Raw genomic sequence first — 13195 nt, forward strand, 5'->3', positions numbered from 1 at the left:
TGCAGTCTGAGGAACTTTTTTCTCTATTGATCTTTAGATATGAAACCATAGCAGAAAGTTTTAACAAACCGGAATTCAAATCAGATGCGAGAAATTTTCACGGGGCCACTCTATTGATTCGCTCCAAATACTGCCCAGCAGAACCTTTCTGCAAGTGTGTGCAGAGCCAGCGATGCTCCCCTCGCCTGCACCCTGCGCGGGCTGGACATGGATTAGCAAACCTGAATTCACAGTGTGCAAGGAGGAGAAAGAAGCGCTCGGAATTTCCAAGTTTTGTTTTGCAATTTCACAGGCACATAATGCAAACTCGTCCCCGCCGTAGCTCTCCCACCCTGCCTGGCTGAAGTGAGGAGCTGCAGCCAGGGCCGGGGAGCCCGGATCTCTCTCAGTGCTAATGCTCCTGCAGCACCATCAGAGCACACCTTCTGGGAAACCCACCCAAAAGGCATCGTCCGGCCGTGCCCAGCAGCCACAGCCCGACACCGCCACTAGAGAAGGGAAACGGCAGGCTCCGTCAGATTTTATACCGGAGCACGCTGCTTTTCCTAGGAAACTGGGCGATATTTTTAAAACAGAGTAAACTTCGTCATTCTCTTCTTTAACTTACGATAGCCACCCAAACTAAACAAAAGCTTCACTTCCATGCCATCATTTCAGGCAAGATCCAACTTACTTCAAGGACATCCTTTAGCAACAGGCAGGAAAGCTGCTCAGTTAACATTCCTTTCTCACACTCCCACTGTACTTCATTTGAAAACGATGTGCAAAATCAGATCAAAAGACTAAAAACAGAAGAAAACGGCTACTTTAAAAAAAGATACTTTGAAGTGTTTTTGACCAGTTCCACCAACTAAAAACAAACAAAAAAGATAGCAAACGTCAAAAGATGCAATCATACGAAGTGAAGATGTAAAAAAATCCCACTCTGCTTTTCTTTTCTCTGCTCACTTTAAGAAGTTCCGAATTCTTTCTCAGGAGGCCGATGAAAGACAACCAAAACCTAAAGCTTCTCCAACTCCTGCTCTAAACTTCCAGCGGAAGTGGGAATAATACCGTAAGAAAAATAAATACGTTTACTGAGATGACAAAGGGTGTTATGATGAGGAAACGGCAAAACTCGAGTACATTCAAAGCTCACAAAACTCAGTTAAAAACCCCAAATGGACTCTCAGGACCCAAATGACTTTTAAGAAATGTTCCGCGAACTCCGCGGAGCCAGTGCTGATCTATTTGCTGGTGTACGAGAAAAGCATCCAGGGGATTTCGGAAGCCGGCTAAGCGCTCCCAGAGAGGCACAACACCCCGCGAACTTTCCGCGCGGTTTGCAGGCGCGGAGCCCGGGGCCGTGTCCCCGGCGCTGCCGAGAGGCTCGGGCAGGGCGGCGGCTCTGCGGGCCCAGCGCTGCCGGCAGCGCCGGCCGCGGAGGGTCCCGCTCCGCCGCTGTCCCGACAAGTCCCCGCGGGCAGCGCTCTCGGTGCCTCCGAGCGGCGGGCCCGGCCCGGGAGGCGCAGGGGCTCCGCCGCTCCCGCTCCTCCCTTACCTGCCCGCCCGAAGCGCTTCCGCGCCGCCGCGCCCTCCGCACCCGGCGGGTCCCCCCGCGGCCCCCCGGCCCTCGCCCTCCTCATGGCCGCCGGGGGCCGGAGCTGCGCTGCGGGGGCAGGGAGGGCTGCCCCGGGCCGCCCGGCACCGCCTGGAGACCACCACTTGTCGCCCCGCGTCCCGGCACAGGTACGGGCGGAGGCACGTCCCTTCCGCCGGGCTGTGCCGAGCTCCTGCGAAATCCCACCGTTCCGGAGGGGAGGGAAAAAGGGAGTAAGAAAGAGGAAAAAAAAAAAAAAAAAAAAAAAAAAAAGAGAAAAAGATACTTCACACGCTCCCTCTGCAAATCCTGGCGGACACAAAGCCAGCGTTTATCCCTCGCTTACCGGCTTGGAGGGGAAGCGGGAGACGGAAGAAAAAAACAAAAAAAACAAAACCTAAAACCACCAGAAAACACGAGCTGGGGAAAGCAAACCGGCTCCCCGCTGCCCGGAGCCTCCGCGCAGCGGCCGCTCGGAGCCCGGCGCGGCGGCGGCGGCTCCCGGGACGGGGCGATCCCCCCGCGGCCCGGCCCGCCGGCGGCAACTTTTCCGCCTCCAGGAAGCCTTTGGTGCCGCCGGAGGCCGGGGCTGCGGGGCAGCGTCCTCCGGCCGGCGGGACTGCGGGGGAGCGGGGGGTGCGGGAGCGCCGGGGTCCGCGGGGGGTGGGGGGAGGGAGAGAAAGTGGGTGCCCGGGGGGATTTTCCGGCCCTTTCGGGGGGACGGCTCGGGCAGCGTGTGTGGCCGGACGGGGCATCCGTCCCGCGGGGCTGGGGGATCAGCCGCCCCACCGCAGCCCCACTTTGTTTCCCAGCTCCGCGGGGCGCGGAGAGACACGCGGGGGGCGCGGATCCATCTCCCGCGGGCTCGGGATGCCAGACCGCCCCGCTGGGAGAGGGCGGAGGGAAAACATCAAAAAACGGAAAGAGTTTGGAGTTTCGTTAAGAAACAGACGAAACAAAACGCCGAGTTAAAAAAAATAAGATAAAACCCAAGAACTTGGACCAAAACCTCAGAAGGATCCCCCCCCACACACACATATAACTCCAGGAGATCCTGTTGTCCCGCACCACTGCCCGGCGCGGTTCCGACTCCCCGCAAGGTAAGTTCATCTATTTTGTGTTTGTGTTAAAATGTGTGCGAGGGAGAGGAGAAGAACTCACCATTTCGCTGGGATAACAAGGCCAGATCGGGATCGGATTGGAAATGCTGAGGCTTCGCCTGCTTCCTCCGCGACATGCTGGCTCAAACATCAGCTGGGGCAGAATAAAAAATTACTAAAAAAAAATCTTCTCAAAATTACGGAAATCGAGCCTCCCCCCCCCAGCCTCCCCGATCCTCCGCGCACCGCGCATGTGTCCTGCTATAATTATGATTATCAATAATGCATTGCGATTAATCATAGAGGGGCTCTTTGAAAGGCGATTGGCACATGGCCAGCTCTATTCAAACCAGCTCGCCTTAATCAATTAGGCGCTGATTTGCTGGAGACCCTTGTCTCTCCGCCGCTCCCACCCAATGAGTCGATCCATGTGGCAGGAGAAGGGGCTGGATTTCCCCAAAGCTGTTTGGATACAGTTTAACCCTCTTAGCAACCAGCTGGAGCTGCATCGCGCCATCCCGGTTACTATAGGAATGTGTCTCCCTTCGCCCCTTCCTCCAGCCCCGACGGGCTCCCCGCGCCTCCCTCCCTCCTTCCCGCAGTTTTGCGCTGCGTTTCACTTTTTTTTTTCCTTTTTTTTTCCTTTCCTTTTTTTTCCCTTTTTTTTTTTCCTTTTTTTTTCCTTTTTTTTTTCTTTTTTTTTTCTTTTTTTTTTTTTTTTTATCTCCCCCCGCCTCTCTCGCAGTCCGAACCTGGAGGGAGGGCAGGGTGAGCAATAATCGATGGGGAGGACGCAGGGCTGGGGCGGCCGGCAGGGAGCAAGTGCCTGAGCGGGGAGAGCCCGGCCCCGCTCCGCCGCTCGCTCCGTCCCGCTGCTGCAAAAAAGTTTCTGGTGTGTTTTTTTTCTTGGTTTTGTTGTTTTTTTTTTGGTTTTTTTTTTGTTTTTTTTTTTTTTTGTTTTTTTTTTCCTCCCCCTTCCTCTTGTCCCCTCATTTACAAGTAAAGGTCTATTTTGCCCTCTCCCAGGTCTCTCTCTTCCACCGCCCTCATCACTTCTCTTTCCATATATCACGGCCCGAGGGGTGCTGAAAATAGGAAGGGTTTGTTTTTTACCTCACACATTCCCAGGACAATTAGGGCGCCGCTGGGAGCGGCCGCTCCGCCCCCGCTCGGCTCGGGTTGGCTGTCCCGGCCGTCAGTCCGCCCGGGAGCCCGGGCCGAGCGGCGGCGCGTCCCGCTCCGCGGCCCCGCTCCGCTCCCCGACCCCCTCCCCGGCTCGCTCCTGACTTTTGTTTCCCTCTGGGACGCGGGAGGGACGCGGGAGGGACGCGGGAGGGACGCGCATCTGCCCGCCGGAGGCGGCCCGGCCCGCGGAGCCGCGCGGAGCCCGCGGCCGGCCGTGCGCGCAGGCGGAGCCCGCCGGGCCGGGCCGGGCCGGGCCGGGCCGGGCCGGGCCGGGCCGGGCTGGGCTGGGCCGGGCCGGGCTGAGGGTGGCCCGGTGGCCGGGCCGGGGTCCCTGCGCTCCTCGCGGCCGCTGCTTGTGGCCGGTCCCCGGAGCCTGCGGGCACCGCGCTCCTGGCGCGGGATGCATCGAGTGCCAAACTTTTACTCCCGTGTTACTTCCAGAGGAGGAACCTCTCGCAAACAAATGTCACGATCTTGAAATAAAAAGTATAGCTGCACGGAGGCTACAAACAAGGCTATTTTTAATGTGTCGTGCATCCAGCGACACACGTAGGCTGTGGGTAAATGGTGGGAGTCCCCCCGAGCCCCTCCGCGCGTCACGCTGCTGCGGCACGGAAAGTTACTCTGCAAAATAAACTCAGCTGAAGCGGGAGCACAGGCGCTTCTTTCCCTCCACCCTGACCCATCTAGTGCTCTCTCCTCCCACTCCCCCCGCTGGATTATTTACTCTTCTATAGAAGCTACTCCTTTTTCCCGTATTAATATTAACAAACTCTCTGTAAAAGCAAGAGGCTGATCAGATCCAACTCATTTCAATTTCAAATGAGCCGGTAAAGCCTAGAGAGTGAGCGAGAGGAGAAAGGAGAGAGGGACAAATCTTCCCATTCGAGGAACCGGCTTAGTGGCGTTTTCTTCTCGTTATTAAACGAAAGAGATTGTAAAACGTTTATCGGTAAGGGTGGGGGAAAGAAAAACAGACGCAAAACCCAACCAAACAAACGCATACGAACCGAAAAATCCTCCCAGGTGCCACTCCAGCATTTAGTCAGCGTTGCAAAGTGGTCACTGACGCTTCTTTTCATTTCTGCACAGGGCGAGCCCCCTCCCTCCCCGCAGCATTCGGTACAGTAGATTTTGAGAAAAAGACAAACGAAGCTATCAGCGGGGATGATGTTGAAGAATGAAGATAATAATGTTGCTATAGGTGGTACTTCACATGACATTATTTTTCACTGAATATTTAAAGAGATGTTTCGGCAGAGATGGATACACTCAGCACAGGCTGTCACCCTCCGTACCCTGAGACAGTGGGAAAGAAACCGAACCTGAACGCACAAAACGCGCTCCTTACTCACTGCTGGCCACACCGAGATGCACACAAAATACCCACGCCGATCTATTCGCACATTTATGCCTGTATTTCTAACTCTATCAATCACTCCATTAGCTTCCTACAGTTTCTCAGCTAGACGATCTCCCAAAATTATTCGCGTTCACAATTTCATTATACTTTTGCCGATTAAGCTTGAGTCAAATTTCCCCAGATGCGCAGTACCTTGCTGGCTGGAAAAAGGCGGCCGTGGACAGGTAATTAAAAAGCAACAACAGCAACAACAAGAGGAAAAAGAGTGGCTTAAAGAAAAAGAAATTAATTTGGAGAAATTAAGTTTTACAACTTTTTTTTTTCGTTTCTCTTCTCCTCTCTAGTGTTAAAGCGGCGCCTGGTATTTCATCCGAGACCGATTGATTATTTATTGTTTGTTTTCCTCTCCTTCGCTGGGGGCCGGGAGGGGTGGGGAATGGGTGGGGGCAGAGCAGCAGTGCCAGGGCTAGAGAAAAATCGGTCTTTATTGTTGTTGATAGCAATACATCAATTAAACGTCATTGTCTCTAACAGAAGTTGTGAGAGTTCACAAGCGTAAATACTCCGATCCCGGGTTTTCCCTCTCGATGCTCCGAATGACAGTGACATATTTTTCCCTCCCCGCCACACCTTGGAGGGTTTTTTTTTTTCCCCTCTCGGATTATTCTTTTTAATGGAGGTGGGAGGCTTTCTAATGTGCTTCAATGCAAATCAGCCTGGCTGCGAGACAGCCGTGGTGGGGATCGATCTCCAGTTCATTGAGATGAGCACTGAAGGGAGATGGTAAACAGGGGATAATTTGCAGTTCATTCTGCTGAGAGACGATTCCAATGAGATGCATCACACTAGGCTGGATTATTGTTATTCAGCTTTGCGATCAGACGCGACACCCTTAGCACGACGGAGTTAAAAGCTGCGCGATCCCCTGGCGGTTCCGAAACACTTTAATAGCGATGGGGATGCGGGGGCAGCAATTGATTTGGTGTTTTGTGCCCGTGACCCCCGAGGCCGAGCGGAGCGGAGCGGGGCGGGCGCGGCGGCGGCGGCCGAGCCCCGGGCCAGCCCAACCTGCGGCTGCCCGCACCGCCCGCACCTTCACCCTGCCAAAACAGCCGCTCCCCACCTAGCACGGCGCTTGGCCTTCTGGTCCTGCAGCTTTTTGCTCTGCTCCTTCGTTTTCTGTGTTCTCTGCTTGCCTCGGTTTTAGCTGGAAAAGCCTCGCTTCGCTGGAGTTCCGAACGGCGCTCCGGCTGACCTCGCAAGCTCGCCGTGTGTCAGCCAGCACAGGTTACATATATTTTAGAAATGTGTGTAATTAGGGGCTTCCAGATGCTGCAGTCAGCTGGGAACTTGCCTTTATGCTCCGATGTATAATAAACTTTTGAGACAGTCCTGGGGCACAGCTACCCCGGGGCGGCCAGCACCAGCTCTCCGGAATTGTTTCATTATCAATAGCCTGCATCACGCTATTCACTATGGACACTGCAAGTCCTGTGACTGTGTGGGTTTAGGTATGACTGCTCTGTGGGCATCTTGTCAGCTTTCCCCTTTCTTGCTCTCTTCTGCCAGTTTTTTTTCTTATTTTTTTTCTTTTTTTTTTTTTTTTTTTTTTTTTTCATTTTTAATGGTAATTCTCCAGGGGGAAGAAAGAGAAAAAAAAGAAAAAAAAAAGGAGGGAAGGAGGAGGGGGCACCAGAACTGAATCTTTCGCCATTATTACTGACAACTAATAATTGATCATTGCTCACAAGCACAAGCTTTTACGCGCATAATTGAATCGTAAGCAACACGGGTTTAGTGAAAGGAAAAAGGAAAAAAAAAATAGAGGGAAAGTACCTCTCCCTTTCGCTCCCCTAAATCCCAGAGAATCGCAGTGATGGGGACTCCTCCGCCCCCGAGATAAAAATGACTAATGCCATAACCAGCCAAGGTGGGATTATTTAATTCAATTCTTTCTTTACACATTTGCTGCCTTTTGTTTGACCCGATGGCTGGCAAATTTTTACACCTAGCTGTCCCTTTTGAGTTTATTGATGAAGGTGCTTCTGAAATGATTATCAGGAGATTTATAGCCATCACTACCCACCTACGGGAAAAGTAGTAAAATCAATCCCTCAATCAATCAGACCCCTCTGTGCATATCTTTTTAATCTGCTCTTTTAGCTGTTTTATTACAACACGAGCATTAAATATGTTTGTTTCAAATTTAACACGAATGCCTCCGAAGGACTCTGTCAATTTAGACATAAATCATGAAGTAAACAAGCTGGATGGAAAATTCTCTCACTCGGGCAAGAATGTTAAAACCCAAGGAGTAAAAAAATTCTCCTGCATCAGTGTATGGGCAACTCTTTTGTATGTACAGCCCACAAAGCAGAAAAACAACAAACATAAAGATAAATATTCAGCACTGCAAAAGATTTCCATGCACTTTTACAGGATTAGAGAGTGCTCATAATTACAAAGACTTTCACACCCTAAAAAAGTCCATCATTATTTCCTTTAATATATTTTTTAATATATATATATATCTCAGAATGTCTTCTTTCCTGTGTTAAAAAAAATAACTTTTTTTTTTTCAATTAAATACTATGCACTTGAGAAAGTGTCTTGGTTCTTGATTCCAACATTATTATTGACCCCAAAGTATCACTCTATCCTTTATATGCCTTTTTTGAGGGTTAAAAAATAAATTAGAGGGTATTTCAGGTAGGCTGCTTATGTCAGTGATTTGTTACACAGTGGTCATCAGGTATGGACAGAGTGAATCTGTAAATTCTGTAGAGAACCAAGATTTTTTATTTGATGCCACAGGGGAAGTTTTCTCTGCAAGCCACATGCCTTTGCATCCCAGTTTAATTTTTTTTTAATATCCTAGTGTATCACAGCCATATAAAGCCACCATGTGGCTCCACCAGAAAACCAGAAGTTTAGAAATGAAGTGACAGAGATTTTTCCAGCCTTAAATTAAAAAGAAAAAAATAAAACCCATTCTGAGCTACAAAGACATCTTTCAAAGACATACTGTAATGTCTCTCAGCACAGAAAAAAACTCTGGATAGGACAAGGGAAAAAAAAAGGACACAGAAATTTGAATTGCATACATGTCAAAAGAAGAGTCATGAATAATTACATCTGATATCAGATGATGAGACATAACCTGCAATAGCAGCCAACAATTCCTCCAAACTTCCTGTTTTAAGGAAAGAGCCTTTATGCAGTAGGAAAACTTCAGAGTTTCCATCGCTGTTCATCTGGGTATCCATTAATGGAAGCCTTAGTGTCAATTTTTAATAAAACATTCTTGCTATAATTTCTTTGTCATAGCATTATTTAAAATAGTATAAAATATGGAAATGGGAATAATTTAAAAGCAAATGAAGGAGCAAAATCAAGGGATGTATTTTCCAGGATATATTTAGGGAAAAACATGTGTTCTTAGAAAAAGTGTTCCCTTAGGATCTGCTTATCTTTAAATTAAAATTACACAAAAATTCTGTACTCTATCAAAATATAAACACTAGGGCAAAATTTCACATGAATATTTTCTCTGAAATAGAAGCTACAGACGATTTCTACAGGGTAGTCATCTAACGAAGTAAGACCTGCTGTCACAAAAAGATTTACACTGCAAATCAGAGTTACAAAGTACACATGTGTATTTACATTTTAATGTTTCATTTTAAAATGAAACCTGAGGGGGAAGGCTGCCTGTAGAATCCCAAATTTCTTGCCTAATGAAATGAACCTTACAACTCCTCTCCATTTCATGACGTATTTTTGATTCGAATACAGTGGAAGTATTTGTAAGTGCATACATTTTGTTTGCATAATATTGAGGTGCCCTGATCAATGCATGGTGTTTACAACGTGAAAATTGTCATGCTCTCTGCATCAACACAAGGAGCTGGCCTGGCAGCAGCTAGTTGTAATAAAGTAAATGCCTCATGAATAATGTCCTGCTTTCCATGCCTGAGCTAAGCAGAATCCTCCCCATCCACCTTTTGCCCCCAGTTTGGGCCAGCCTGTTAAGAGAACCGGTCTGCAATGGTGCTGTGCAGAACACAGCTCTCTGAATGCTGATATGTTTGCTCACAGACTTGCACAAGCAATGTCTGGGTCCTGTGGGGAGCCTGTTTCCTCATGGAGCAATCTGATCCCCAGCCACATTTTTGCAGTTTTCTTTTCTTCCCATTAATGATCATATAATGTTCAGATGGCAACAACAGCCATTACCTACCTCAAAAGGTAACTCCAGGAGTTTCTGATTTCTTAGAAAAATTCCTCAGCAGAAAAGAGAGTTGAGCACTGAGCTGCCAGCCAGCTCCACTGAACTATCAGCAGATACTACATCAGTGACCCAGAAAGAGCCTTGAAAAGTACTGCTTCATAAAGTTCAAGATCACACAGTTATCACCTAGAAAATGAGACTCACAGTTTCCTTTCCTTACGTAAGAAAAGCTCAAATAACGAGATTCAAAGAGCAATCCTCACAAAGAGACTTAAAAGACCCTTCCTCAGAAATCCAGAAACCAGATTTGGGGTTAGAAAAATTGTTTCCATTCTTCATATGCTTTATATAGTAAGCCTGGACTTTCATCCTGCTGTACAAGCCATGTCTTGAATCTCACCCTGAGTTACGTATTCTGTGTTACAGTCCTTCTTCACGGAACTTCAAATTCCCTCTCAAATGCAATATCCAGGGCTGCAGAACATGTCTATTTACATCCTTAAGCAGCTTTCTGCAGACTAGCTGGCTCTCCCCAGGACTGTACACAATCATTAAGCTCATCTGAGCTTGCTCCTAGCCAGTGACACCCTAGAAGTACTGCTTGAATGAGAATTTAAAGCTTGAATAGGTTTTAGATAATACTAAAGACATGTGGTGCAAAAATCATACATGCAAAGATAAATGTAGCCCCAATCTGTAATGGTTCAGCAATTCAACTGCTTGTCATGCACTGCAACAGGCAAAACGAAAGAGGGAGAATTGTACTTGAATATGAGGCAACATGACACATTTAGGAACTACACCAAAAAACAGTGCTTATTCTACTTCCCTTTGTAAAGAAGGATACTCATTTACGCACTTCTGAGACCACGAAAAGACACTTTTCTTTTCCTCAGAAGCTTGCAGTGTAAGTGCCCAATCCAAAACATCATCAGTGTCACTCATCCTTGCAGGAAGCAGAGCATTGGCAGCACTGCATGAGAATGTTTCAGCCTAGAACTGCACATGAGTGAATGTGGAGCAGGGGCTGGCTGTGGTGATCACACCTGTTTGTGCCCAGGGTTCCTCACTGCCCTGTCCCACCAGCTGAGCCAGGGCAATGGGCACGGGGGCCGTGCCAGGCTCTGCTGCTCTGGCATTGGCACAAACGTCTGCACCACAGCCTCGCCAGCAAGGGATGGGGATCTCCTGCATGGGGCAACAATGCGTGGTACAGGAACTTCTTAAGCTGTTCCAGCTGTTTGCAAATAAAATATGTGTCTAAGCCCCCAGTCTATACAAACTGATTTCTGAGAGGAGCTCTATTTGTGTGAGCGTGCCAGACCATGGCCATTACTAACTGCAGAGGAGCATAAACAACTGCTGGAGAGAGAAGAGATTTAGAGAAGGCACCAGTGACAATGATTAGCATGTAAATCCCATACCTCTTAGCGAGAACTCTCTTGTTAACATGTTTAGTTGACAGTTGCACACCTTTGCACTCCCATATTTTAAGGCTCGAAGTCACTTGCACTGTCTCTCAAGTTTACTCAGCCTGGCTTCTTCTGCAGTTGAAGCAGCTTCCATTTTCATGCTGTACAAAAGCACAAGCCGTGCCATAATACATAAGAATAACAGTTTAATGGAAACATAGAGCCAAATGCATTGTAATTGTACTGAATTAAGAGGAATTAAAGAAAGGATAAATATGGTCCATTCCCTCCTCCAGCTTCAGTAGTGTCCTCTCCAACACTGTACATATAATCTCATGACACAATAACATTGCTGTACTCTGTGCAAACAGGATCATTCGCTTACTCTTTGTTTCACTCCAAGAATTTTCAAATAGCAAAATTCAGTTTCAGGCAGCACTGCTCTCAAAGGGCTGCCAGCCCTCCTACTCCTTTACCCCACAAAGCTGACAGATTGCTCTAAAGTGGGACAAGACCTGCCCATGTCCAGCAGTGGTCACACTGAGCAGAAGCAATAATTAAACCCAGTGCAAAGGTAAAAAGAGAGATGGATGTGAGCCTAAGGAGGGAGAGACAGGTACATCTGCATCCCGGGCCAGCACTGCCACCACCAGCCCCCAGAGCAGCAGCTGCCCAGGGCTGCAGAATGTTCAGTAACACTTTCTTGTGCTAGAGACTGTGCCTTGTGAGGGGCCTACCTTTAATGTTCTGCCTAGAGCAACAAAATCCGCTAACGGGTGCTGGTTGCCACATTCAGGGGAGCCTGCAGGAGCTGCTTGCTGCTGGCTGGAAAAGCACTCACTGCTTCTCCAAGCAAAGCAACTGTGACATTTTAGGAGTACAGCCCCTTAAACCACCTGTTCAAATCTGCTAATCACAGGTAATCTTGGCTCTTCATGGGGATTACTCAAAGACAATAAAAATACTAAAAAAAACAAGATAAAAACTGTTACAGGTAATTGGCATCCATTTTTTGTGCTGTCATGTTATCATTTTTGCAATAATTTTAACCAATAACACACTCAGTTCTCAAGGGATTGACTCTCTATTCAGAAATTAGCTGTGGAATTTGCTTTGCATTTCTTATTATTCTGCTTTCTTATTGTCATTCTCAGAGAATCAAGCAAAGTGATAAGTGGAGGTCTAGAAACAGCAGAATTTAATCTGGATTAATTACACAAAATATATCTGTCCTGGAAGTATATCTACTTTTAAGGAATTATATATATCACCACAGAGAATACAACATTCTGCACTTGAAACCTTGGCACATATCGACAAGATTATATTAATTTCAGTGGAGAAAGCTGACATTGTTGGATACCGCTTGGAAATGTGCATGTTGTAAAACTGGGAAAAAAAAGCTACAAAATTTGAACTTAATTGAAAATACTTTCATTTTATAGCAAACCATATTGTAGATGTTTACATTGTATTCAATAAATATTAGCCATAAACCCTAATTCAACCCCAGATTTTGTTAGGTTCAAGATTTTTGGAAAATCCAGGTGTCATCCCAAGCTTTGTACCCTTTTAACTGCCATTCCCAGCCCCCATTTAGGTAGGCAATCCTCAGTGGTGTGGCCACAGTCAAGGGCCAAAACTGCCTTGGAGGCTCTTGGACTCAGTGTCTGTTTTGCTTGTGGATCCCATGGTTTCCATCCAGGAGGTTTGTGTGTAGAGGTTGTAAAATCTTAGAAGAATACAAAGGATATTTTGTAAAGTTTCCCTAGAAGCATCTTTTTCAAGCCATGTGATGTTGCTGGAGAGGGATTTAGCCTGTCCAAATAAAACCAGTGGCACTTTTCAATGCATAGAGCACAAATTCATCAAGCGGCTGAGCTGCAATGTGTTCTAGGTTCCTGGAAAGTGAAAGATTGGATCAGATGATCTTTTGAGGTCTCTCCTAGACATTCTATGGACAGGGCAATATGATTTTACATGGAGCTATATTATTCACACACTTGATGCTTTATTATATCTTTCAAAATGAAATAATCAATATAATTTGGGCTTTATTGCTGAAAGAATGAAATTGCTTGACTGGCACATGATAGTGAACTAATGACATTAGAAGCTCTGGCTCTTTTATTTCTCTTTCATTCTGAAAATAGAAAAAAAAATCTGGATTTGTTCTGAACAAAATTGCAATACTGCAGGCTAAAACTTTTCTTCTCAATCTAAAAACTTTCCTTCTCAATTTAAATTCCTTTTAAATTGTTATGCTTTACAAACTTCCAAATGGGATTCTAATTGTTGACAGACATTTTACATTACATGTGTCTA

General features: G+C 47.2%; 1 protein-coding gene and 1 long non-coding RNA gene across 9 annotated transcripts in view; one reads left to right on the forward strand and one right to left on the reverse strand.

Moving 5' to 3' along the window:
- The window catches only part of SALL1 (spalt like transcription factor 1), a 24432-nt gene extending 11647 nt beyond the window's left edge, over positions 1 to 12785 (reverse strand). Inside the window, exons 1-2 of one of the 8 annotated variants that reach the window (XM_086847078.1) lie at positions 10883 to 12785; positions 2741 to 2833 (exon numbers count right to left, since the gene is read on the reverse strand). In XM_086847078.1, the coding sequence (XP_086703204.1) occupies positions 2741 to 2816 (76 nt within the window). In that variant the 5' untranslated portion in view covers positions 2817 to 2833; positions 10883 to 12785. Of the gene's footprint in view, positions 1 to 673; positions 783 to 1925; positions 2103 to 2740; positions 2834 to 2925; positions 3245 to 3431; positions 3800 to 4874; positions 5050 to 10882 lie in introns of those variants that run through there. The other 7 variants (XM_086847075.1, XM_086847074.1, XM_086847076.1 and 4 more) reach the window with 7 other exon arrangements.
- LOC147650844 (uncharacterized) lies at positions 2468 to 5758 on the forward strand. The gene is made up of 3 exons (XR_015275212.1): positions 2468 to 2679; positions 4957 to 5451; positions 5572 to 5758. It is a non-coding gene; the product is annotated as an uncharacterized LOC147650844 (long non-coding RNA).
- Positions 12786 to 13195: the final 410 nt, after the last annotated feature.

Source organism: Cyanistes caeruleus, chromosome 12 (genome assembly GCF_971803275.1).
Source record: "Cyanistes caeruleus chromosome 12, bCyaCae1.hap1.1, whole genome shotgun sequence".
NCBI lineage: Eukaryota > Metazoa > Chordata > Aves > Passeriformes > Paridae > Cyanistes > Cyanistes caeruleus.